The following is a 24,285-nucleotide window of genomic DNA, read 5'->3' on the forward strand; positions in this document are numbered from 1 at the left end:
TTGTGGTTCAAACACCTTGATTTCCTTTTAAAGACTCAATAGAGTACTCAAATGATTCTTACACCAAGGTAAAACCAGGGCCGGCCCTGGGCCAAGCCCAATGAAACATTCGCCTTGGGCCCCCAAAAATTTTGAATTTTTTTATATGTAAATAGGCCCCCAATTTGTAAAAAAAAAATTTTTAGGCCCCCAAATTTTTGAAACCTTTACTAAATGGTCTTGGGCCTCCAAACTCTCAGGGCCGGCCCTGGGTAAAACTGTTAATTTCAGAACCAGGAGTAAGTTTTCAGGTCAACATCTATCCATCCATTGCCCTCACTTTGATGACCCTCTAGCTTTTAGATAATGTAATAGATAAAGAGTGTAAAACATACACTTGTATGCTCTAGGTTTCTTATTACAGGTATCCTAAAATGAGCTATGGTTTCTTGAAAGCTACAAAGATACTATAGTGCTCTCTCTCTTAGCTAGCCTATAACTGGTTACCGTAATAAGTTCCACTTCTTTATCAAAAACGTGTTTATTGATTTTTTTGTTGCTTTCACATTTTAGTTAGCTTTTAGCCTTTTACTAGAAACTGCACAGTAGTAAATGCTGTTAAATGGCGGTGAAGAAAGAGGAAGCTGGCACTATAATTGGAAAAGCAAATCAGGCAGAAAGGATTGATGATGGTAGTAAATAGATTTGAAACTTTTACAGTGTCTTAGGTATACAGGCACTTTAACTATTCAAGTGATTGCTAAACTTATATATGAACAGAGGAAGCACTTTAGTGGAGGGGAGCAAGAAGAAAGGAGATGAAAAACCTTTCCTTATGTGATTCCTTCACCATTTCATGAAAGTTCTACTAGCTGATACACTGTTCTTGTTGTCAAGTCATCATAAGATCTTTTCTTTTCACAAAGATAAACAAAAATAGACAGTGAATGATCAAAAGCACCCAGAAACTTAACCACAAAATAGCTATTGGTGATGTAAAAACCAGTATTTAGTATGCAGTTTACCATTCAAAAGCTACAAATTGATCATACATGATTTCTGAAACTACATTTTCTAGCTGGAAACTGATTAACTTATCTCACAATCTAGTTTTTTTTTTTTTTTTTATTGAACACCATCTCACAATCTAGCTAGAACCGATTAACTTAGATTGAACTAAAAACCGTATGTCTCAACGGGTCCTCATGCAATTTTTTTTATACTAAAAAGTTTGTTTATCATACATGGTTTAGATAGTTTATAGGTGATCAAACGTTGTTGACAGAGGTAACTTTTTTGCTGCCAAGAAAGGTAGACGATTAATGGCAGTGACGGTGACATTAAAGAGATTTTACTAGACCGAACAAAGAAAGAGTGTATCATAGTGTGCTCCATGGCATCAAAGAAAGGATTTATTGAGGTGGGCTCCAAGCTTGTAGGGAGAGAAGAAAGTATCTTCATCGACTTTAAAGATATAACTCATAGGCCCAAGAATTCTACCAATAAAAACAAAAAGAAAAGCAACCGTATTTTTTCTTAGAAAAATTCACATTGGATGGAAAAGATGCAAAGGACAATGGGGACAACTCTTTTAAATGTCTTGCTGATTCATATTGACAGCTTCTACTCATTGTGGTCAGTGCCGTGCGAAAGTCTACATGGACTCGAGGCAAATATAAAAAATGGAGCCCTTTACAATTTGTTTTTTTTGATAAAAATGTAATATATATATTTATAATAAAAACTAAAACGATAATCTGGAAAATAAAACATAATCTTTCTTCTCTCTTTTTCTATAAACTGTTTCACCAAATTTTCATAATTTAGACTCTTAATTAGTTCTTTTAATATAAATATGATTGCTAAACATTCAATTATTTTGTGACATAATTAATCGTTCATTAACTTTAATTTAGCAGGGGTTATTGAATATAACTTACAGTAAAAGCATCGAAAAGCAACTTGGGAAAGTTGAACTTTGGATGATGGTAATAGTTAGCTAGTAATAGTGTTAACTAAAACCACTATGCTACACAAGACTTTTGGGAATCGGGGGCCCTAAAATTTCTATATATTTTGGAGGCCCAAGGCAAAAGCCTTTTTAATTACACATGAAGCACGCCTTTGATTATGGTCCAAACAGTTCAAACTAAGCTCCATAGATGATGATAATGATATGCCACTTGCCAAAATCACATCTATCCACGTAGCTCAACCTCCCATGCAAAAATTGAGAGAGGTAAGAACCACCAATGAGCCAAGAAGAGGGGCCAGACTTAATACAGTGTTAAAAGACTAGTTATTAATGCAAATTAAACCAGAGTATTAATGGATGTGTACGTACCTTCACAACCCGTAGAGACTATTGAGACCCTCTCGACCAAGGCTAATGATATGAGATCTAACTGATAGTTCGTTCATGTAGGGCCAAGAAACAGCTCAAAGCTGTGAGCTTTGATGTCCCTATATTGTCTGTGACCATGCACATTAATTAATTGTGTTTTGCTTTTCCAGGTTTAATTTAGAATTTATCTAAAGGGGCAACAACAGAATGAATTGATCACAATCTCTCACTTAGCCACACTGAGAAGAAGGTAACGATTAATGAACAACTCGATCGACGTACTCCTGCATCAGGGGCATTACGTTCTAGTACAAAGGTAGAAAGAACATAGAAAAACAAGATCGTGAGGCTGTGATCACAAGTCACACACACATAAAACCGCATCAACTTCAAAACTTTCAGTGGAATAAAATAACGATTATGTAAAAGTAAAACTCTTAATCCCATTGACGAAGAATTTTGTCAAGGGTAATTAAGCAGACTCAAAAATAAAAGTAAGTCATATTTTGGTATGTTTTAGGAGTTTAATTGAAGTAACTGTAACGCATCATTGTCTAACCCAAACCTTTGATCACTCTATTATTCAGCTAAAAGCCAACAAAAGAAGATTATTGGGCCCTTAACAGGCTTATAAACAGAGTAGACAAAGCTATAAGCTACACGGGCTTAATAACCTATTTGTGTAGAAGAAAGTTGTAGCATGATTCGTAAATTACTGAAGTTTTGGGGGACCAACTTGAAAAATAGCCTGAGATTTGAGGTTCCGTATAGATTCCGATCACAACTAAAAGCTCAGAGAAGAGGGAATCGTTTTAACCGAAGAAGAGATGTCGAGCTCACAGTTTCGGTATACGCAGACGCCGTCGAAGGTGGTGCACCTGCGGAATCTGCCGTGGGAATGCGTGGAAGAGGAGCTCATCGAACTATGCAAACGATTCGGCAAGATCGTCAATACCAAGACCAATGTCGGCGCCAATCGCAACCAAGCCTTCGTCGAATTTGTAAACATCTTCTTCTCCTTCTTCAATCAGATTGTTTAGGTTTTTTGAATTTGTGAAATCGGATGGTTGAGCTGAGCTGTTCCTTTACAGGCTGAGTTGAATCAGGCTATATCGATGGTTTCGTATTATGCTTCATCTTCGGAGCCTGCGCAGATTCGCGGGAAAACTGTTTATATACAGTACTCTAATCGCCATGAAATTGTGAACAATCAGAGTCCTGGAGATGTCCCTGGGAATGTACTCTTGGTTACCTTTGAAGGAGTTGAATCTCACCATGTCAGCATCGATGTTATCCATCTGGTAACTGCTTTTACCTTCATTCTTGCTTGCCCTTTTCACTCTGATTTTTGTTTTGTTAGTGGCTACTTCTCAGTAGGAATTGGTTTGCTTATAAGAGGCCTTGTGTTGTGCTTCCAGCAAATGAAAATATATTAAAAGATTTCAACTTTTTGTATTAAGCAAATTTCTTTTAGTAATTTTTTCCACTTGAGACATTCTATTCCAGTTACGGAATATCAACATTAATGAAAAATTGCTCCAATCACAGATGTTCATGCCTCTTTATTAAAATCTTTCTGGAGAGACTTTGGAAATTAGTATCGTGTTCGTCATTCTCATGGACAGGTGTCACTCTGTACTTACCTGGCCTTCCTCTTCCTTTTTTTTTTTTTCAGTCTCCCAGTCCGGGAACATTTGAGTTTTTTTTGGTTTCCTCTTGTTATTCTCCATTCGCTCCACTGTCTTATGGCCATGACTCATATCCAAACTTTTGTTTCAGGTGTTTTCTGCTTTTGGATTCGTTCACAAAATCGCCACTTTTGAGAAAGCTGCGGGTTTCCAGGTTAGTTATCGAGTTTTGTTTCCAAGGTCTTCTTGCCTTATGGAGAAAATGAATCTCATTATCTGCTGTCATAACCTTCCAGGCACTAGTTCAATTCACTGATGTGGAGACTGCTTCAGCGGCAAGGAGTGCGCTAGATGGCAGAAGTATACCCAAGTATGCTCCTTTTCTTTATGCATGCTTTCCACCCCCGCTATAAGATATAGCTCTGCTGATCACGTTGATCATATTCTTTTTTTTGTAAAATCCAGATATCTACTTCCAGACCACGTTGCCTCTTGCAATTTGCGAATGTCTTATTCAGCTCATACTGATCTAAACATCAAGTTTCAGTCCCATCGTAGCAGGTAGGAGTTTTAAGTCCTTACTAATGTGCCTCTGAATTATACTGCCATTAATGTTGGAAACGTTATTATAAAATAGTTGGTTCATGTGTTTGAATCTTTTATGTACTACTCAGGGATTACACAAATCCATACCTTCCAGTGAATCATACCGCAATGGACGGGTCTATGCAGGTAACATATTCCTTCCAAGGCCCTTGCCACCTTTTTATCTAATCTTTCTCCACCACCTTTGACCTTTCTTACATTGACTGTGTTATGTTATATTACTGATCGTCTTTGATATCGTTGCATTCAGCCTGCTTTGGGTGCTGATGGAAAGAAGGTAGAAAGTCAGAGCAATGTCCTACTTGCTTTGATTGAGAATATGCAGTATGCTGTCACCGTGGATGTTCTTCACACGGTGAGGGACAACAATAGTATGCACGAATCTGTTTCTCTGCTTGCTTAAATATGTCAAAATTAACTCTTTCCTTTGCTTTGATAGGTGTTTTCAGCGTATGGGACTGTCCAGAAGATTGCTATATTTGAGAAGAATGGTTCAACACAAGCCTTAATTCAATACTCTGGTACATGACCTTGATGATCTGCTTTTATATTTGATTGTGATCTGATGCAAACCCCTTTTTGAACCGTATACGTCTTTTGGTTATTTTATAAAGTAGCTTATGGGCGTATGCTAAGCAATCGTTTGCTTCATGACTTTCTGTAGATATAGCAACGGCGGCAATAGCGAAAGAAGCATTGGAAGGGCACTGCATATATGACGGTGGCTACTGTAAGCTTCGACTATCATACTCTCGTCATACTGATCTCAATGTAAAGGTACATAAGATTGGTTGCTTTCTTGAGTTGCTTACCCACAAAAAAAAAACGTGTTGGGAAAGAGATTAATAACTGATGCCTGCAAGAACCGTATGCCTTTTTTCTCTTCAACAATTCAGTGAAATCTGTAAAATCAACTTCTGTTATCTTTTTTCGTACTAATAATTCTATTCCTGTATTTGTGGTGCTTGAATGAAGGCTTTTAGCGACAAAAGCAGAGACTACACACTACCTGATCTGAGCCTACTCGTGGGCCAAAATGTTCCCGGAGTGGCTGAAGCTTCAGCGCCAACAGCTGGTTGGCAGAATGGGCAGGTGCAAACTCAATACGCAGGTTATCACGCAGGGGCTTCACCTTCTTCTGGTCATCCTCCTTACTATGGTTGATCCATATATTTGTTTTCTACATAATTTACGGGTTTACTGTCAGTCTAAAGACCGAACTGGGAGTTTATATGTCTTAGGTTTCACGAGTTTGTTATGTTTCAGTTAAAAGTGTGTGATTGTTCTTGTTTTTTTGTTGGTTTAATAGACATTAAGTGGGGGAAACAGTAATAAAATCAGAACGTGCTTCAAGCGCCAGTGTTGCGTGTTTCCATTATTATGCGAGAACTAGAACCTCGTTGATATACAACCGGCTGCTGCTACTGGTCCGACAATGAGCTAAACAAGTATTCCAACTTCAAGGTTCAAAGCAACATTGTTTGGACCACTCGTAGAAATACTCCACATTGTTGATGCACACAGTAAACTGATATGATCCTGGAGAGAGGAAAATGAAAAATTATCCAATTTGAATGTCGAATTGAAATTGTTAACACTTCAAAACATCAGTGCACTGAAATGCTGAATAAAAAGAAAAACAAAATTGATATGAAGGAATCAAAGACATTATTTGTTTGATAAAGCTCTGGCTTTCTTCTTCAGTCGCTGAGCCAAGTCGGCAGTCCCTTCTTTCTTCTTCTCCGAACCCTTCTGCTGCATCTTGAGCTTCAACGACTTGACAGTAGCAGACTCTGCAAAACTCCTTTTCTTAGAAGACCCCTCCGTGCCATCTTTAGTCGACGCCTTCTTTGTCTCCACATCTTTCACTTGCTCTTCTTGGTTTCTTGGATCTTCCTTTTGCTTCTGAGTTAATTGCTTAACATAAGTCGCACTCCTGCCAAGAAGAATCAAACAAACCACAAAAGCTTCATGAAAAAAAACTACTTCACAATTCTCAAATACATCAAAACCTCAAACTATGCATCAACGTACCTTTTAAACTGTGGATTCGTAGGGTCTAGAGCATAGTTAGGATCCGTGAATGCAGCTGAGAATCTTGAATCTTCAGGATCAGCTGAAGGTATCTTCTCTTCTGCCATCTCTTTACTTCTCTTTTTACTTTTCCTTTTAATATTATATCCTTTTAGACCTTTGCCGTCTCCTCCATTCTCATCAGCCAGTATCAACTCGAGCTCCACTCTGCTTCTTTCGTCCGCTGCTAATTTCTCCTCTAAACCCTTCTTATTCTTATTCTTCATCATCTTCTTCTTCTTCTTCTTCTTATGATCATCAACGGTATAGTCGTCTTCATCATCTGAAGAATCATCATCATCATCATCTGGAGAATCATCATCATCATCCTTCTTTTGCATCTTCCTAGCTTTCTTCTTCTCCTGCATCTTCCTTAGTTGTGCCTCCCAGACTGTTTCTGGTTTCTCTTCTTTCTTTTCACGAAATTTGTTACTCAGATCTTCTAACCCCGTATTGAATTCTACTACCATATCCTGGCCATTCTCCTCATCCTCGTCTTTATCAGAATCAGCATCTCCGGATTCCATTAAAGCTAGGTACTTTTCTTTTCGTTTTCCCTCATCATCATCATCATCATCATCGTCGTCCGATTCACTATCATCAGAAGCTAAAAACTCCTTCAGCTCAAGTTCTGCCAACTATGATTTGTGAAAATTTATCAGAACACAAACGGCTGCAGCTATATATAGGAGATCTTCTAAAAAGCCTGATTTTAGAGGAAAAATTAAAGAAAAAAGCATAGAGACCTGATCAGGGTTGAATCTCTGGTTTAAGGTCCTAACACGGTGCGGCTCATCTTCATCCCAAGCAAAATTAACCCTACTCATCTGCAGTGCTCGGCTTTGAAAATCTAAACCTTGATAAGTAGCAGGTGCCTGTAATTTTTATTTATTTTAAAAACTTTCAGATCACCATGAAACCAACAAGATCATTACACAATTAATAGAAAAGTAGAGAAGCAATGCACCTCGGTGGCAATGTCACGAGGTGGATGTTTGAATTCCATGGAGTCAGGAATGAATCTTAAGTCGAGCTTGTTAGAGGATCTCTCAAACTCGATTCCATCACATGATTTGTACAAGTGATCAGCAGTGGCACTGGAATCACATTCCGCAACAGCAAAATAGTACCTGTAACAGAGCAACAGGCGACTGTAAGTCTTTAAATAAAAAGATCTCCTTATTAGCCTTTAAGAGGTGGCTTTTTCAACTTTACCTCAATCTGCTTTTCTCGTAATCACGTATACTCTCATTGATGAGGTCCTTATCCTCATCTCCATCATCATCTTCATCACTGTTATCTACAGTGTCTCCACCGATTGCCGGGCCATGGATTTCCTCCTCTTTCATTCGCTCAAGCCCAAACTCTGATGGATAGACAGCAACTGACAAAAGACGCCCATCTTTCGGGAGAAAAGAATTGAAAACAACGTACAAGTCTTTGGCCTAAGTAACAAATAAGATAGCAGTCAAAAGAACAAACACTACTGGACAATCTCTGCCTAATGAGCAAAAAGCTAAAAATCTTTGAGTATTCATTCCCAATCAGAATAGTATTCCATAACCATAGTAAACAGATTAAAACGCCCACAAAAAGAGAGAGAGAGAGAAGAGCTTACAGTGACATGTTTCCAGTCCATGTTGACAATAGCGAGTCTGTGAGTTTCTTTCTGGATACTCGCTATCTCCTCTTCCTACAAACCATCATCACAACCAACATTTGCAATGTGAGAAAAATCAAAACTTAAATATATCCATATGAATCAAAATTGAAAGCTAATGTACTTACAGCAACTTCGGGTTCATCGTCCTCATACATATCTTCATCGTCCACGTCAGTATCCACCTCTTCTTCCAAAACATCCTCATCTTCAGACTCTGAGTTCTCATCAGATTCTTTATCAGAAGAAGCCAATTCTAAAGGAAGAATCTTCTCCTCGCTCTTAAGCTCATCATCAGACTCTTCCTCGCTAGATTGTTCCTCAGCTTCCAAAGCCATCAACTTTTCTTCACCCTGGCTCCCATCATCCCCAGATTGACCCTCTTCTTCGCTATCCTCCTTGCGCTTCTGCTTCTGCTTCTTAACGTCTTCTTCGATACGGTAATACTCTTTGAGAGAATCCTTGGCACTTCCTCGTCTTCTCCGCTTCCCACGCTTATCAACCGGAGCAGAAGCTTTATCGGTGAGGACACCTTTGAAACGAGAGTCAATGGTGACTTTGGATTCACGCCTGGGAAGCCTACGGAATCTGGGGTCAGTGTGCGCCTTTGAAAACCTCGAATCCGTAATCATCTCGTCTCCCTTCTTACGCTTGGAACCCATTTTTGTTGGTAGACGATTGAATCAAATCAAAACAAGGGTTCTTCGTAGGGTTTTAGAGGAGGAGGCTGCGCTCGTTTTAGGGTTCTTACACAACTCTCTGTCACTGTCTCTATATAGCTAAGGGTTTTTAAAATAAATTAAGAGTAATGACGGCATAAAAGACAATACGACGTCATTTTAATAAATAAAAAAAAAAAGAGTTATCTAAACGCGTGTCACTTACTCTCTCTCTCACGTAACGAATATACGATTCCATTCAGATTCATCATCAGAAGTTCAAATCATGACGACGACGATTGAGATTCCTGCTTGATTGAGGACACAACCAACCTTCTCTTCTCTTCTCTGGTGACACGCTTTCGATTCAGCTTCTCTTTTTTTTTTTTTTTTTTGTATCGGATCCAATTCAATCAGGTATATCCCCATTTCTCTCGATCAGATTCAAACAGAGCTCTCTGTATATCCATTCAATCTGCTGAAATTCGATAACTTTCGTTTCAGGACTTTGATCGGCGAGATTCTGATTTAATAATTTTATTTTTTTGTTTCTAGTGACGAAAGATCAAAGCTTTTTTTTAGATTCGGCCTTCGATGGTATATTTGCATAGCTCAATCTCGGTCTGCAACCCCGTCGACCAAGCTATGCCCGCCCCATCTCACTCTTCAAGAGCCACCACCCGTTCATCATCTTCACCCCCCACCTGCTCCAGCTTCCCCGTCTGCCAAGGCTCCCACTCCGCCGCCATCGACGTCCTCATCCTAATCGCCGTCATCACATCCTGCGCCTTCCTCTTCTTCCCTTACGCCAAGCTCATCGCCCTCGCCTCCATCTCCATCTTCTCCCACATCTCCCTTCTGGTCAACCACGAGATTCTGCACAACCCTATAGTCTACGGTTCGCTGGCTCTCAGCGTCTTCTGCGCCGCCGTCTCCGCTTGGCTCGTCCTACTCCTGTGCACGATGCACAGGTGCGGGAAGCCCAATTGCAAAGGGCTTAGGAAGGCTGTTGAGTTTGATATTCAGATTGAGACTGAGGATTGCATCAAAAGCAGCTCTAATAGTAGTGGGAAGAAGGGGAGGGTTGAGCTGCCTCGTGTCCATCACCGTGAGTTGGAGGCTGAGCTGAAGAAGATGGCGCCTCCTAATGGGAGGGCTGTGCTCGTTTTCAGAGCCAGGTGTGGTTGTTCTGTTAGGAGATTAGTCGTTTCGGGGCCGAAGAAACAGCAGCGTAAGATCAAGAAGTGAAAAAAGAGAGAGAGAGAGAGAGAAATGAGATGGTTATACTTTTCTTTTGTTTCTCACAAAAACGAGATTATATATATTGTTAATCTATGTGTTTGAAAAATAAGGTGCAATGGGGATAAGCACTGTAAGGATAATGTGGGAAACTGGTTATAGTGAATCAACATTTTGCTTTTAATCTCTGCTTTGTTCTAAGTTTTCGCGTTTGGGATCGAGATCTTTATGGGAATTAGTCACTGATGTTGTTGTTGGTATGATTTGTTTGTGTTTTCAATCATGAAGGTTGGAACTTTTTGCAGGTTAGCAAAAGAGCTGTTACTAAACATTGAAGAGCATCATGTGTGTTTGTGCGTCTGTTACTTTTCTATGCTATTTTTACGTTGTGTTGTTGTTATGGAGCTTGAGAAGTGACAAGCTTCGAACTTGGAGATATCCTTTAAACTGTTGAATTCATGGGGTTTGGGTTTCTTGATTTGTTTGAGAAATCTGCAGAGTTGCACCTTGGCCAACTTCATGGTCTATGTAGTTTTGAAAAAAAATAGACTTCTGTGTATGTCTTTGGTTTCATCTTCTCACCTCCAATGGTGTCAACACAAGCTCAACAACATTGATTTCAATGGTGGCAAAATCTTGAACTTCCTTACCTGCTTTGTTCCCATCTTTTTGAATTTATACAGCACTCTTTTATTGCAATTTGCACCGCTTTGCCAAGTCTATCACTTTAGCATCACCTTAGAGAGAGCATAAGAGATACAATAGCTTTGATCTTTTACCACAAGGAGTTTACAAAACATGATTATTTGCCAATGTATTTTTTTCACTAAATCTACAAAACTATGCTTCATAACAATTCCAAAGACAGATTCCTTTACAAACAGTCAAAGAAAAGGAACTTTTTTATTAACTCTCACCATTGATACTTAGCGGCAACAAGAACTTCTTCATACTTCTCTGCAGCATTATCCCAACTCAAATCTTGTGTCATCCCTCTTCTCTGAAGCCCTTCCCAACTCTCCTTATACTCTCTATACGTCAACAAACAGTTTCCCAAAGCATGAATCAGCTTACCTGCCTCCGCGCTATCAAATGTCCATCCAAGACCAGTTTCACTATACGGGTCAAACTGTTGAACCGTATCCCTCAGCCCTCCAACCGCATGGACCACCGGAACGGTTCCATACTTCATCGCGTAAAGCTGGTTTAGACCGCACGGCTCGAATCTTGAAGGCATAAGCAGAACGTCTGCACCAGCTGTTATCCTGTGAGCTGTTTTAACCGAGAAACCAACCCATCCACGTGCTTTGTCCCTGTACTGATGCTCCATTCGTCTGAGGACTTCTTCGAGATCAGGTCGCCCTGTGCCTAACATAACCAGCTGAACATCCTGACTCATCATCCACGGAACGGCCTCGGCTATCAGATCAACACCTTTCTGTTGATCCAATCTTCCGATAAAACCGATCAGGGGAACGTCAGGACGAACAGGTAAGCCGAGCTCTTTCTGTAATGCAGCTTTGCATTGGGGTTTCCCAACGTCAAGAGTCTCCAAGGAATAGTTTGTATAACCATCAGACCGCAAGTGAATATCAAACTTCGGGTTCCATTCTTTTGTGTCGATACCGTTCACAATCCCTCTAAATTTCCAGTTGTTTTCATTTATAATGTTATGGAGACCCCAACCTCCTTCTAAGGTCTTAACCTCCCAGGAGTATCCATGGCTAACAGTGAGAACTCTATCCGCAGCTTTGAGACCAGCCGCGAAGATGTTGAAGTGCTCACCTCCCACAGGGTCATACAGCTTGAAGCTATCCAAGTAATGGCCCGGCAAATCCACGTATGAGAAATCATCTACCGGTCCTCGACCCTAATTTACAACCATAGTAGGTTTAAGCATAAATCTCTGTTTAAAAAGATTGAAGCAAATATTTTTTTTTGAGACATACTACTAACCTGGTGAGCAATGTTATGGATTACAAGAACAGAACGTGTGTATTTCATTAAACCGTGATCTCGGTAATAGGCTTTCAGGTAGACAGGTAGCAAAGCAGTGTGCCAATCATTTGCTATAAAAGCCAAATTTCCATCTCCATAACAAACACCTCCACAAGGAACATACCAAGGAACCTGCCAAAAATTTCCAGAACTCCGAACTTGGTTGGTCTAAGAAATATCCACTCAAGCTAATGATCTTGGAGCAGAGGTTTACCTCAACAGCGGCTTTGCAAAATAGAACCATCCGCTTCAAGATATCCTGCATTCACAAAAACCAAACTTAGTTCATGTAGGCTGAAATTGATTTTTCAGGAAAGAAAAGGGAGAATCAAATAATCTTACGAGTCGATTTCCACCGTAAATGTTACCACTCAGATGCCGAAACACAGGGCTATCGATGAAAACAAAATCCACACCATCAATATATGCATGGAAGTACATTACTTCCATATCCTGCAGTTAAGTGTACTCCATATGAAAATTTCTCTACCTCAAATACTTTTGTTAATGAATTATTAGTGAATATTTCAATGTTGATACATTAGGAGCTGTTATACCTGCCCGGCCACCTTATATCTCTTCCGTACCCCAACATCTTTAGCTTCTTCATACTCTGCATACCGAGGAACCACAACCTAACAAGAAAAATAACGGAAATGATTCACTAACACAGCTTAAATGACACGGAAACTGGCACTCTGTGATAAAATATTACCATGACCCTATGTCCACGCCGAGCCAAAGCCTTTGGCAAAGCGCCAGCTACATCTCCGAGGCCACCTATAAAAATTGTCTCACTGTCTTCAGTTTGTGTACTCGAAGAGAAGCCTAGTTATGCAAACAAAACAACACAATCTATCAAACAAAATAGCAAGTGGAGTAATTACCTGTTTTGGAAAATGGAGCACACTCTGCAGCTACCAATATCACATTCATGACATTTGCTCCAGCAAGTGGAGGCGGCTTCTCTTCGTCCTTCGAAGGTTCGTTAGTATCACTACTGGCTTCTTCATGTATTTTTTCCTCTTTTGTTTCCATGTACTCCTCTGTCTTTATACTTGGTGTTGCAGGTGTTTTAGTCAGGTAAGACGGTAATGGGTCTGACCAAAATGCACCAGCGGGAGATTTACTCGTATTTCCAGAAGAAGTTACAGGATCAGAAGTTTTCTTCGAGGAGGTTATAGTGGAAGATGGTTCATAAGGAGGATCTACACTGGAGGCTACCACGCTAGACCAAGGTACACCGGATGGTTTCTCTTTCTCAGGAGATTTTGCAGACGGTGAGCTTTGTTTGCTGCTCTTCAGGGGCGTGGTAGCTTCTGGTTCTTTGTTCAGAGATGACTTGACATAGGTAACACTACCGTTGGCGTCTCCATCCATCTTCTCTTTCTTAGCTGCATCAGTAGTAGTATTTGCATCTTCTTTGGCAGAAGGTTTTCCATCATCCAAGTTAGGAGTGCTCTCTTTTATAGATGAGACCAGCTTCCTCCTTTCAGCAATCTGAAGATTAACAAGAAGGATTAAGCGAAATAATTCAATACTTGTAATCCTAAAACTAATCAAGAACAGCCTCCAAAGCATCATGTTTACAAAGAATATGAAAAAGGATTAGACTTCCACAATGAAGTTCCAACCAAATTCATCAAGCTCAATGCCAATTCCAAGGATCGATCTAACTACCTGGTGAAGAAGGTTTCTTTGCATATCGAGAACCTTCTTGCTCTTGTCGATGGTAGCTTGAAGCGCATCCTCCTGCTCATCATCTCCACTGGGAGATCCAGAAGAATCTGGGGCCGTAGCTTCCACGCACCTCGCAAACTCCGATCGGTGTCCGAGGACGAAGCTCCGGCGACGAAATGAAAGCGACCCAGAAGCGAAATGAGGAGGAGAAACTCGGACAAGACTCGAATTCCTCAGCGTAGAGGAAGTGACGCGACGCTGACTCTTGATTTGACAGAGAAGAGGGAAAGAGCTCTCAGCAACTGATGCCATTCACTCGTTCGACGAATTGCCTCTGTGAGCAGATCAGACGCAAACTCCGACAGGTTTCAACCAAATGAGCCAAAGACCGAAGATTTTGACAGAGAGTGGCGAGAAAGACGAGAGAGTTTTGTGAGTGAGATTACGAGGCGGAATCAAAACAAAAACAGAGTCGTGTAGTGGAAAACCTTTGCCCAAATGGGGCCACGAAGAGATAACCATAAACTCTCAAATGATACCATCGCGTGTTTCACGAGCCCAAATTTATATTTTATTTATTTATTATTAGTTTTTTCAAAAGCATTGGATTAGGCAGCTGATCTACGCCACATACTTTTTATTCCTCGAGATTCCCCTGTACCTCAAGCAATCTGAACCGTCCACAATTTACGGATACCAAGAGTCGAGCGATTTTTCATTTTATTTTTCAAATAATAAATACTAAAATCATCTAATAATTTTTTTTTTAACATCTGGTTGACAGATGTGGACGATGGGAATATGCATGGGATATATATATATTTTTTTTGGTAAAATGTTAAATTATTTTTTTTTTGCTAAATAAAAAGGTGTTTTCACCTCTTTGCCGGGAACCCAAGCAATGTAAATAGTCCATCCCAGCGCGAATCGAACTCGGGTGGCGGAAGTTACAGCTGCAACCCCTTTACCACCAGAGCTGACTCGTTCTGGTAAAATGTTAAATTATTATACCCAATTTTAAATTTTTTACATAAGCACGAAGACACAAGTAGCGAAATGCATGCACAGAGAGAATCACAACTTGGGAACACAAACTCATCAAACATCGCTTCACCGGCAGCACGAGGCGGAGTCCGCAACCGGCGATGCCGTCGTTCGGAGAGGAAAGCGGGAGATTGCTGCCTCCAACAAGCTAAACTGGGACCGTATACATCCCTTTAACCCAAAGCCCATATAGAGCAAAGGGACAGGAAGGGTACATCCCCTCCGGAGAGAGGACCGTCGTACTAACAAGGATACCGAACGCTAAACTGACACCATACCACATACAAAGGAGCAGCACTATTTCCATTGAAGGCAACCTACCTCGAGCAATCTGAACCGTCCACAATTTACGGATACCAAGAGTCGAGCGATTTTTCATTTTATTTTATAATAATATCTGTCAGCCAGACGGATGTGGACGAATGCGAATATGCATGGCAAGACCTTGATGGAACGATGACGTGATAATTCCATTTTTTCTTTTCAGAACAGTCTATTATAGTATTAAATCATTTCCAAATACATGGCTTCTCTTATTCCAAAGCAACACAAATCACACTTAATTAACGTTTTTTAAGCAAACAAGCAAACCATAAGAATTAAACACGCCGAGAGATTTTTCATTCTTTTAAAAAAAATTCTTAGTTAGGAATACGACACATCTTACGGATCTCCCCGGCCCGACCAGTAAGAACTCCGGTCCGACCCATTTTCACCATCGAGACACCAAAGTCATGAAAGAAGGTTGACCCACGTGCCTGCTCCAAGACATGAGCCCTAGTCTTTGAGTTGTCCAATAGAGCAGCATCCGACTGGAAAAGCCCTCTTCTCTTTGCCACTAGCTTGAAGTAGCTCACGTCGAATGTCTTGAAACTTCCTGGATCCATCTCTAGAGCCGTCGTGGTGTCGGTCGGCTTGCATTTCTTCCTGAGGCTAGTGGCGTACTCCGAGTCCAAACTCGGATCGCTGTCTCCTCTTCCGGTGAAGTTGTAAAGACGGTTTGACATTAGAGGGCAATGACCCATCCCAATAGTGTGGCCACCTTTAGATAAACAACAAATAATTATTTTCCATATATCAATCTCATTCTTGAATCTAAGCTCAGACTAATATCATTCACTTGTTCGTACCTGAAAGAATGACTAGATCTTTCTCGTTGAGTCCCTTTGTGCGAAAATCGGTGATAAGTTTTGAGATGTTATCAAAAGGTGATGGCAAGTTGACCTCATTGATATTAGAAACCCTACCATCTCTTCTTCCCGTTTCAACTTCCCACGTTGGTCCTTCAAGCTAAAGTCAACGTATATATATTTATATACAGTGAATTAAAATAACTTTTTTGTGTAAGATTTTAGATTAACATGAAGATTACTTACTGCAACCATTGCGTCCCTAGCGACAAGGGCTAAGATATCAGAGCAAGAAACTATGCCAGGGCACACTTTTTCTAGAGCTGCCTTGGAATCGTCTATGATGTCGAACCCTCGAAGGCTTAGGTTAGGAACGGCATTCTTCTCGGCTTGATTGTTAGATGAATCTAACAAGACTGATCCATCACATCCCTATATATTGATTATGATCACTCATTAGACGATCGTTCGATTTAGAAAAGTCATGAGTCACTTTAGAAACATACCCGAACGAAGCAGTCGTGGAAGAACATTCTAAGCAAAGGAGCACCAAGGGTAGGCGCTTTCTTCATGGCAGCAAACACGACCTTTTTAACAATACCCTCGGCATGTGGGCATGTTTTGCTGTAGAAGCCTACTTTCAAGCCTTGCGCATTGGCTTCTGCTAGCAACAACACTAAGAAAAAGCAAGCGACAACTAATCGCTTACATGCAGCCATTTTAGATTATATTTAGCTACTAGCTCTTAGCTTTTTGCTCGATTGATGATGGAATGTTGATGAAGATATGAAGTTATTTATACTCAATTTTGTAAGTAGTCTAAACTGAAACTGGAATACTATAAGAGTTTGTGGTTAGAACATTGATATTAATTAACATCAAAATGTAGTTGACTATCAATGGTCTGCGGTGGAATGCTTGTTGTATTGCTGTTGTTCTTATGATTAATCATTGTTTGTAGAAAGAGAAAGGCAAATTGACAAAAGTCGTAGTTTTAGTTGTGTTTATATAGCTAGTATTTGTTATGCATGTTTGCTTATATAATAATACTATGTTTCTATTACGTATGCTTGATGTATACTGTGCCACCAGAAACAAATGGTTGCCTAATTTTTTTTTAAAAATCCCAATAAACACAAATTGGGTTTATATATTGTAAATGTCATATGTAAGTCATTGTTCGAATGTAGTTAAAATAATGTCTAATAAATTAATATATTACAGAACGAAAATATATAGTAATCAGTAATAATATGCTTACACATTACTGAAAACTTCCAACTTACAAGAGAAAAAGATGAAAATATATCTGTGAACATAAATAGACATAGCAACAAGAACCATATAGAACATGAAGTATTATGCCTTCTAGTAGCTTTTGAAAAAAAAAGCTTATGAAATCAATAGTTTCCCTTCATTTGCACCAATTACACGGTGTTAAAATGTCTATTCTATCGGTAATTGTAAATCAACACAAGTTGATTGTTACAGCCAGAACAATGTCAGCTTTGTATTAAGTCTAACTCATAACCTAATAGTAATATGTTAACTAGCGACGAGGAGACGCACGATGTAAACATATACTGTATAATCAATCTATTTAGCCGGGGGAGGTAGTATACTGACTAGGGCTGGGCAAAGAACCCGGATCCGAAGAACCGAACCGAACCGAATCCGATCCGAAAAAGTAGTACCAAACCCGAACCTAAATTGATTAAATATCCGAACGGGTTCAAAATTTTGGTATCTAAAGAACCGAAACCGAACCCGACCCGAACCGAAATATCTTGGGTACCTGAATGTAACCGAAATAGATTTATATATCTAAATATATTACTTATTTTTAGATTTAATATATATTAAAAACATCCAAAATATATAAGATACTTTTAAGTTGTCTAAAATACATGAAAATATACATAAATAGTCAAAAGTAAATGTCTAAAATAGCTAAAATATATTCAAAACAACAAAATACTTGAAATATCTATTGATTTTCTATCCAAATATTCAAATCAAACCAATTTATATGTCAATTTTAGGTATTTTGATATATATTATACAAATTTATATGTAATATATTATTTTGTTTTATAGATTTTGAGAAATTTAAGGATATAATGAATGTTAAATTTTAAAAATAATTTAAATGGATTATCCGAACTCGAACCGAACCCGTAAAGATCCGAACCGAACTCGAGCCGAAATTTAGAAATATCCGAATAGGGCTGAAATCTTTAAACCCGAAAACCCGAAACCCTAATAGATCCGAACCAAACCCGAATTGGTACCCGAACGCCCACCCCTAATACTGACACTTGAAAGTCTTTAATTAATTTTTAATCTTACTAAGAATATATAATCTTTGTTAATGAACTTTCTAATTCTTGGACGTTATCGCAAACAATTAAGCATACAAGAATAATATTTGTCAATGAAATGTTAATTCATGGACGTTATCTCGCCACCAATTATTTGATCCCACATGCAAATGCATGCATTATAGGTCCCCCAATCCCCGTATAATGTTTATTTGCATGTTCCTCCAATCATTTGACCGCTACGTTTTAGCTATCGTTAGGTGGAGTGAGTCATGTATTAATATCTTATAATCATGTGGATGGTGAACATATATATAAACTAGCAACAATAAATAAAATTTCGTTATCAAATAGAAGTAGTTTACCAGATCAACGTACGTAGATGGCAAAACAGAACTCTAAAATAATTTCTGAAAGAATACAAAAACTTGTGTCAACACTGATATAACATATTCAAGTTGTATGCAACCTTTCAACTAATTGCTGATGATACTACTTATCCTTGTTTTACATAAATAGTGGCATACTCTGCTACAAATGGTAAATCACATGCCAAAAATTCTTGGATATAAACCTAAAAGAAATTCAGAGTAAATCCATAATTATTACTTTTTCATCCTCTTACATGAAAATGTTTTTTTTTTTAAATACAATAGTTGAGTAAACAAAATACAGGCGCCTAGGTTTGATTAGTTAAAATAGTACCAAACTGTATTCTCGTGAGCTTAGAAGCGTTTTGAGATACAAGGTACAGAAGTACTACTGTCGCTACCGTCATGATAAAGCCGCAGAATCACAGCTGCTGTTTCTTCTATCGCTTTATTCGTCACATCTGCAACCCCCGCGCAATATAAACTAATGATACTGAATGAAGAAAATTACAGAATGGTGTTCAAAGTGTGTGTTAATTACCTATGACCGCCCATCCAGGGTTTTTCGCATAGATCTTTGCCGCGAAATCAAGTTCTTTCCGAACAAGATCGAAGCCTGAGTATCTGTTCTCTCCTACCGTATCCACACCTAACGTTTTAGCTCTTGTTCTCCTGATGGCTTGCAGTACCACAAGTTGAATCTTCAACCCAAAAACTTTTCTCGGTTCAACATCAAAAAGCGTCTTGGGCGGTTCTACGCCCATCACAAACGGTACATTTGCGACTTTATACCCTTTCTGAGCAATATAAGTAGACAGCGGCGTCTTTCCCGTCCGTGAAACACCGACAAGAATGATATCAGCCTTGCCTAAGTTCTCAGGTAAAGTCCCGTCATCTTGCTTAATGGTAAACTCAATGGCTTCGATTCTTTTGAAGTATGCATCGTTGAGAGTCTTGACCCTACCTGCAGCTCCACGGGTAAGACCCGACGGAGAAACACCCAAGTGAGATGCAATGCCTTGGATGATTGGTCCTAAGATATCAACCGAGAGCACGCCTAATAGATCACAAGCTTCTTTAGCGGATTTGGACATAGAAGGATTGGCTAAAGTGTAGAAACACATTGCCTTTTGCTTCGCCGCCTGCTTGATAATCTCTATTAGCTTCTCCTCATCCTCAACCTAACAATTCCCAAAAAAAAAAACATACAATTCATATTTAAATATCATGTCTTCCTTTGCTCCTATGATCAATAATTAGAACTCTCAGCCAATAAAAAAACATTTTTTTTCATTAACCAACAAAATCAACCGACTAATCTGTGAGTTCCAAGGATGTCAACATTTGTAAATCCCTGGTGCAACAGGAATCAAAGTGCGGATTTCATTGTATTGGGATAATCCTTGAAGTGCCACTAGCCCAACCCTGTTGGTTAGCGAATAAAAATCATTAACTTTGTGTTAATAGTAATTACCCAAGAGAAGAGATGGGTGTTAACGGGAAAACCACGATTGACCAATGGATCTTCGAATTGGCCCAAAGCGGCGTTAACGGAGTGCTCTGCCGTCCACCCTGTCCCGTCTGAAACCATATATATTGACTTTCCCGCCACGTCATCTCTAAAACCGTCCTCGATAGCAGACGTCTTTCTATCAGCCTCTTCCGACGTCACTTGACGGCAAGGATTGTCGTTGTTATCGGTACGAAGAGTCTGACGGTCAATCTTAACAGCACCGGAACGTAAAGCTCGGCCCATGGACCATCGATTCAGTTTGGAACTAACCTTCATCCTCGGTGTCCGGGGACTCGACGGTATAGTCGGAGGAGACTCGGAATCAGGTTCGGGATGGCCTCGTGAATTCATCGTCGACGGTTTACGTTTCTAGCTAAATTTATCCTCAACGTTTCTAGCTAAATTTATCTCTCTTTTCTCTTCAAAGTAACTATGTGCTCTTTCATCTCCGTGTCTCTCGGGTCTTGTCTTCTCAATCGTGTGACTCTCCTCATCTATCTATCTATCTATACCGTTACTTCCGTGAATGAACTTATTTCAAATATGGTTCTTACTCTGTTTCTGGTCTGGTCATCTGTGGGCTTGTGGCAGCGAACTAGTGTTGTGCAGCAGCAGCGGCCCACATGGGGGTGGTGGAGGAAGAAGCGATTGATTTGTATATTATCTTTGGGCTTCGTTTGATATGAGGATTTCAGCCATATAAAGATATCTTGGAATAAAGAAATCATGGTTAGAGAGAGATACATCAATGCTATTCCATGTATGACAAATTTCACATAATTATTAAAATATTTTTTGAAGAAATAATATTATTTTCCTTGCTAAGAAGATTAAAGAGTTTATACATACATGAAGTAGATAGAATATATATAGAATAATAAATATAAGGGCTCTAAATATAATCATAAACTTAATTTATTTTTAAAGAGGATGGGTCCTAGAAACTCCCTAACTTGATCCGTTTCTCCTCTCTCTATTTGTCTTCTTATATGAGAGGTTGATGAGATCCACAAGAAACTCCAGATTCATTTGTTCTTGATTTCCATATATGTATACAATTAGGAAAAATATATATAAGCATTTGAACACTCCTAGCTTATAAGTTCACAATCCAATATATAAGCATATATATATATACACCAGTGGTGGAGTTAATTTGCATGTGTTAGATCCAACTACATACGCAGCCGCAGGAGCGAGATTTGAGATGGCATTTCCTCAGCATGGTTTTACGTTCCAACAACTTCATGAAGACATTAGCCCTGATCAGCTCCCTTCTTGTCTTCCTCCTCATCCCTTCAATGGTACTTATCTCTCTCTCTCTCTTAATAGATAGATAATAAAATTTTATAAGTACTTTATTGTCTTGTTGGTGTTTATAGGAGGAGGAAACTACATGATGAACAGATCTATGTCGTTAACGAACGTGCGAGATGATCCTCATCAATCTGTTGATGAGGAGAATTTATCAGACGATGGGTCGCATATGATGCTTGGAGAGAAGAAGAAGAGGCTGCCATTAGAGCAAGTTAAGGTATTAGAGAAGAGCTTCGAGCTTGGGAACAAGCTGGATCCAGAGAGGAAGATACAACTAGCTAAAGCACTGGGGATGCAACCTAGGCAGATAGCGATCTGGTTTCAAAACAGGAGAGCTAGGTGGAAGACTAGACAGCTCGAAAGAGACTATGATTCACTCAAGAAGCAGTTTGATTCTCTTAAGTCTGACAATGATTCTCTTCTTGCCCACAACAAGAAACTCCTTGCTGAGGTATATAACATATATGCATTTATCTAATTATATGTAGAAAATGTTTTTTTTTCAAACTTTTGGCTTCACATTGGTTGGGTTGTTTGGTTTTACAAGACTAATAAAGTAAAAATGAATCTGGTATCTCATAAGTTTAAGAGAAAACATGTTTTAAGTTTTTCTCTTCTTTTTGAAATCTTTTAGAGAAAACATGTTTTAAGTTTAATTAATACAAATTTTGACCACTTTTTTTTACTTGGATTGCTTCATGAATTTATCCAGTTTAAATGTGCATGACTAATTCTATATGAAATGCAATAGATTATTATTAGGCTCATGATCCAACACTATAAGATGTTTGTCAAAAGACAGTAAGTGTTTTGTTTGTTAAACAAATGGTTCTGGTTGATCAATGTATTAATTAAATACTTTCCCATATGACTTTCAAGCACTGGCATGTGAAGGAACCGCTAACCAGATAAGAGAACAATACTATATATATACTATATTTATTAAATATAACGCAAAATAGTTTCTATTAATTTTTAAAAGTAATAGTTACAAATTTTTTACAGAAAAAATAGCTCAAGTAAATATCTAAATTCTATATAGCCTTACAGAAATTACGAATCATTATGAAAGAAGGTTTTGTATCTTACTTTATAAGTATATATTTCGGTCATTTTCTTAATATATTGAAATAGATCTTACCTAAATGTCACATAGTGATGAAATCAAGACAAATGAATACTCCCTCTGTTTTTAAAAGATGCATATTCTAGAATTTTCACATATATTAAAAAAACTCATTAAATATGCATTGTTTTTTTGTGAATAACAATTTTTCATAATTTTTAGTCAATAGAAATTCAATAAACACCATTAATTTTTTTGAAACTTACAATTTTTCATAAAATCATACATCGAAAAAGTAAAAAATGTATCTTTTTGAAACAAATTTTTTTTCCAGAACATACATCTTTTAGGAACAGAGGGAGTACAACTTTTTCGGATCTACATGTGCATCAATGAACTAATTTTGTCTAAATTCTAAAACTCAACATTTGATTTGATGGTTAAAGGTAATGTCTTTAAAGAACAAAGATTATAATGAAGCAAGCATAATAAAGAGGGAAGCAGAAGCTTCATGGAGCAACAATGGAAGCACAGAAAATAGCTCAGACATAAATCTGGAGATTCCTAGAGAGACCACCACAACACATGTGAACACGATCAAAAACCTTTTCCCTTCATCGATTCCGTCATCTACACATCATCAAGATCATCATGGTGATCATCATCATCAGAATAATGAAATGGTTCAAGAAGAGAGCTTCTGTAACATGTTTAATGGGATTGATGAAACGACTTCGGCTGGTTACTGGGGATGGTCTGACCCAAACTACAACCACCACCACCACCAATTCAATTGATTCATGATCTTATATATAGCTCGAGGGGATCACCACCATGGCATTATCATCATCATCATCACCACGAGAAGAAACAATTCGTCCCTTGTTTGAATATGACTATTTGGAAGCATTGTTAATCTTTTATTTAAGTTGGCTTTTACTTTGTTTGTTTTGGGTTTGTAGATCATTGGTGTATAGTGGAACATTTGTTGTTGTTATAATTTAATAAATGAAGTTAATTTTTATTTTTTTAGCATCTTGTATACGGATCATGAATTTACAACTTGAAGCTAATCAAAAAATCATCTTACACTTTTTTGCTAGTGACCGAAAAACTGGACCAAGTAAGAAGCACTGCATTAACATTGAGCAAAAGGTTATACTATTCTGTCAACCGTCTATGACTCTTATGTTATCCAAACTTGACAAAGATATATAAACTACGTTTCTTTCATTTATACAAAGAAACTGTTTGAAGTCGTCTAAACATGACAATTGTCTGTGTGTGTGGTCAAGTTCCAAATTAGACAGCAAAACCACTCTCTCTTGAATCCGAAAAAAGTTCTCCCCTAACCAATTGGGTGAGACTAAACCATGAACTAAAATAAATTTATAATAAATATAATTGCAAAATTTATACTATGCATGTGAGAAAGATTCATATGCATGTGACCTCGAGTGGGATTCCAGCTCTGTCAGTTAGGTAACATGATCCATGACTTATATTGTATGTAAGGATATTTTATTATAATTTTTATTTGTTTATTATCTTTGTAAGTTTTAAATTTTTAATATTTTGCAAGTTCAGTCTAAAACAACGAATTGTCGCTGAATTACAATCTAGGCTGACTATTACAAAACTACTGAACACACTCATG

At 38.5% G+C, this 24,285-nt stretch overlaps 7 protein-coding genes across 12 annotated transcripts; 3 read left to right on the forward strand and 4 right to left on the reverse strand.

Annotated features, from left to right (window-relative positions):
• Positions 1-3,023: 3,023 nt before the first annotated feature.
• On the forward strand, positions 3,024-5,916 carry LOC125574894 (polypyrimidine tract-binding protein homolog 1). 3 transcript variants are annotated; one of them, XM_048758357.1, is made up of 10 exons: positions 3,024-3,324; positions 3,415-3,624; positions 4,103-4,165; positions 4,248-4,321; positions 4,417-4,512; positions 4,626-4,683; positions 4,808-4,912; positions 4,997-5,078; positions 5,222-5,424; positions 5,533-5,916. In XM_048758357.1, exons 1-9 carry the CDS (start codon positions 3,151-3,153, stop codon positions 5,401-5,403), a joined length of 1,044 nt encoding a protein of 347 aa, XP_048614314.1. In that variant the 5' UTR covers positions 3,024-3,150; the 3' UTR covers positions 5,404-5,424; positions 5,533-5,916. The 3 variants fall into 3 exon arrangements, with proteins under 3 accessions (XP_048614314.1, XP_048614313.1, XP_048614315.1); XM_048758356.1 differs by having other exon boundaries at positions 5,222-5,334; XM_048758358.1 differs by having other exon boundaries at positions 3,068-3,324; positions 5,222-5,287.
• A 193-nt stretch (positions 5,917-6,109) lies between these two features.
• LOC125587590 (pre-rRNA-processing protein ESF1-like) lies at positions 6,110-9,062 on the reverse strand. Its single transcript, XM_048758355.1, has 7 exons — positions 8,419-9,062; positions 8,249-8,323; positions 7,846-8,075; positions 7,598-7,760; positions 7,377-7,505; positions 6,592-7,268; positions 6,110-6,493 (listed from the first exon to the last, which is right to left on the reverse strand). The coding sequence occupies exons 1-7, from the start codon at positions 8,950-8,952 to the stop codon at positions 6,226-6,228; spliced, it is 2,076 nt and encodes a 691-aa protein (XP_048614312.1). The 5' UTR covers positions 8,953-9,062; the 3' UTR covers positions 6,110-6,225.
• Positions 9,063-9,167: 105 nt separating this feature from the next.
• Positions 9,168-10,374, forward strand: BNAA05G34040D (uncharacterized protein At5g19025). Of its 4 annotated transcripts, none has more exons than XM_048758359.1 (2): positions 9,168-9,366; positions 9,454-10,374. In XM_048758359.1, exon 2 carries the CDS (start codon positions 9,544-9,546, stop codon positions 10,195-10,197), a length of 654 nt encoding a protein of 217 aa, XP_048614316.1. In that variant the 5' UTR covers positions 9,168-9,366; positions 9,454-9,543; the 3' UTR covers positions 10,198-10,374. The 4 variants fall into 4 exon arrangements, with proteins under 4 accessions (XP_048614316.1, XP_013750980.2, XP_048614317.1 ...); XM_013895526.3 differs by having other exon boundaries at positions 9,505-10,374; XM_048758360.1 differs by having other exon boundaries at positions 9,201-9,300; positions 9,505-10,374.
• A 569-nt stretch (positions 10,375-10,943) lies between these two features.
• Positions 10,944-14,402, reverse strand: LOC125587589 (starch synthase 2, chloroplastic/amyloplastic-like). The gene is made up of 8 exons (XM_048758354.1): positions 13,867-14,402; positions 13,074-13,686; positions 12,902-12,966; positions 12,744-12,821; positions 12,529-12,639; positions 12,401-12,445; positions 12,145-12,318; positions 10,944-12,058 (listed from the first exon to the last, which is right to left on the reverse strand). The coding sequence occupies exons 1-8, from the start codon at positions 14,176-14,178 to the stop codon at positions 11,102-11,104; spliced, it is 2,355 nt and encodes a 784-aa protein (XP_048614311.1). The 5' UTR covers positions 14,179-14,402; the 3' UTR covers positions 10,944-11,101.
• A 988-nt stretch (positions 14,403-15,390) lies between these two features.
• LOC125587591 (peroxidase 27-like) lies at positions 15,391-16,985 on the reverse strand. The gene is made up of 4 exons (XM_048758362.1): positions 16,547-16,985; positions 16,287-16,472; positions 16,041-16,200; positions 15,391-15,952 (listed from the first exon to the last, which is right to left on the reverse strand). The coding sequence occupies exons 1-4, from the start codon at positions 16,757-16,759 to the stop codon at positions 15,552-15,554; spliced, it is 960 nt and encodes a 319-aa protein (XP_048614319.1). The 5' UTR covers positions 16,760-16,985; the 3' UTR covers positions 15,391-15,551.
• A 1,960-nt stretch (positions 16,986-18,945) lies between these two features.
• On the reverse strand, positions 18,946-20,975 carry LOC125587592 (pyruvate, phosphate dikinase regulatory protein 2-like). Its single transcript, XM_048758363.1, has 3 exons — positions 20,207-20,975; positions 19,274-19,913; positions 18,946-19,193 (listed from the first exon to the last, which is right to left on the reverse strand). Exons 1-3 carry the CDS (start codon positions 20,594-20,596, stop codon positions 19,087-19,089), a joined length of 1,137 nt encoding a protein of 378 aa, XP_048614320.1. The 5' UTR covers positions 20,597-20,975; the 3' UTR covers positions 18,946-19,086.
• A 202-nt stretch (positions 20,976-21,177) lies between these two features.
• On the forward strand, positions 21,178-23,655 carry LOC106345707 (homeobox-leucine zipper protein ATHB-20). Its single transcript, XM_013784874.3, has 3 exons — positions 21,178-21,549; positions 21,628-22,013; positions 23,075-23,655. The coding sequence occupies exons 1-3, from the start codon at positions 21,453-21,455 to the stop codon at positions 23,423-23,425; spliced, it is 834 nt and encodes a 277-aa protein (XP_013640328.2). The 5' UTR covers positions 21,178-21,452; the 3' UTR covers positions 23,426-23,655.
• Positions 23,656-24,285: the final 630 nt, after the last annotated feature.

Source organism: Brassica napus, chromosome C5 (genome assembly GCF_020379485.1).
Source record: "Brassica napus cultivar Da-Ae chromosome C5, Da-Ae, whole genome shotgun sequence".
Lineage (NCBI taxonomy): Eukaryota > Viridiplantae > Streptophyta > Magnoliopsida > Brassicales > Brassicaceae > Brassica > Brassica napus.

Bases quoted from the DNA above. Each gene is read 5' to 3' on its own strand.
- LOC125574894 (XM_048758356.1), top strand. From the start codon at position 3,151: ATGTCGAGCTCACAGTTTCGGTATACGCAGACGCCGTCGAAGGTGGTG. The intron at 3,325-3,414 runs GTAAACATCTTC...GTTCCTTTACAG, and splicing joins ACCAAGCCTTCGTCGAATTT to GCTGAGTTGAATCAGGCTAT. The intron at 5,335-5,532 runs GTACATAAGATT...GCTTGAATGAAG, and splicing joins ATACTGATCTCAATGTAAAG to GCTTTTAGCGACAAAAGCAG.
- LOC125587590 (XM_048758355.1), bottom strand. From the start codon at position 8,952: ATGGGTTCCAAGCGTAAGAAGGGAGACGAGATGATTACGGATTCGAGG. The intron at 8,324-8,418 runs GTAAGTACATTA...GATGGTTTGTAG, and splicing joins ACGATGAACCCGAAGTTGCT to GAAGAGGAGATAGCGAGTAT. The intron at 7,269-7,376 runs GTCTCTATGCTT...CACAAATCATAG, and splicing joins AGAGATTCAACCCTGATCAG to TTGGCAGAACTTGAGCTGAA.
- BNAA05G34040D (XM_048758359.1), top strand. From the start codon at position 9,544: ATGGTATATTTGCATAGCTCAATCTCGGTCTGCAACCCCGTCGACCAA.
- LOC125587589 (XM_048758354.1), bottom strand. From the start codon at position 14,178: ATGGCATCAGTTGCTGAGAGCTCTTTCCCTCTTCTCTGTCAAATCAAG. The intron at 12,640-12,743 runs GTATAACAGCTC...ACTTAACTGCAG, and splicing joins GATATAAGGTGGCCGGGCAG to GATATGGAAGTAATGTACTT. The intron at 12,446-12,528 runs GTAAGATTATTT...TTGTGAATGCAG, and splicing joins TTTACGGTGGAAATCGACTC to GATATCTTGAAGCGGATGGT.
- LOC125587591 (XM_048758362.1), bottom strand. From the start codon at position 16,759: ATGGCTGCATGTAAGCGATTAGTTGTCGCTTGCTTTTTCTTAGTGTTG. The intron at 16,473-16,546 runs GTATGTTTCTAA...ATCAATATATAG, and splicing joins TCCACGACTGCTTCGTTCGG to GGATGTGATGGATCAGTCTT. The intron at 16,201-16,286 runs GTAAGTAATCTT...CGTTGACTTTAG, and splicing joins CTAGGGACGCAATGGTTGCA to CTTGAAGGACCAACGTGGGA.
- LOC125587592 (XM_048758363.1), bottom strand. From the start codon at position 20,596: ATGAATTCACGAGGCCATCCCGAACCTGATTCCGAGTCTCCTCCGACT. The intron at 19,914-20,206 runs GTAATTACTATT...GGGAATTGTTAG, and splicing joins ACACCCATCTCTTCTCTTGG to GTTGAGGATGAGGAGAAGCT. The intron at 19,194-19,273 runs GTAATTAACACA...CGGGGGTTGCAG, and splicing joins CCCTGGATGGGCGGTCATAG to ATGTGACGAATAAAGCGATA.
- LOC106345707 (XM_013784874.3), top strand. From the start codon at position 21,453: ATGGCATTTCCTCAGCATGGTTTTACGTTCCAACAACTTCATGAAGAC. The intron at 21,550-21,627 runs GTACTTATCTCT...TGGTGTTTATAG, and splicing joins TCCTCCTCATCCCTTCAATG to GAGGAGGAAACTACATGATG. The intron at 22,014-23,074 runs GTATATAACATA...TGATGGTTAAAG, and splicing joins ACAAGAAACTCCTTGCTGAG to GTAATGTCTTTAAAGAACAA.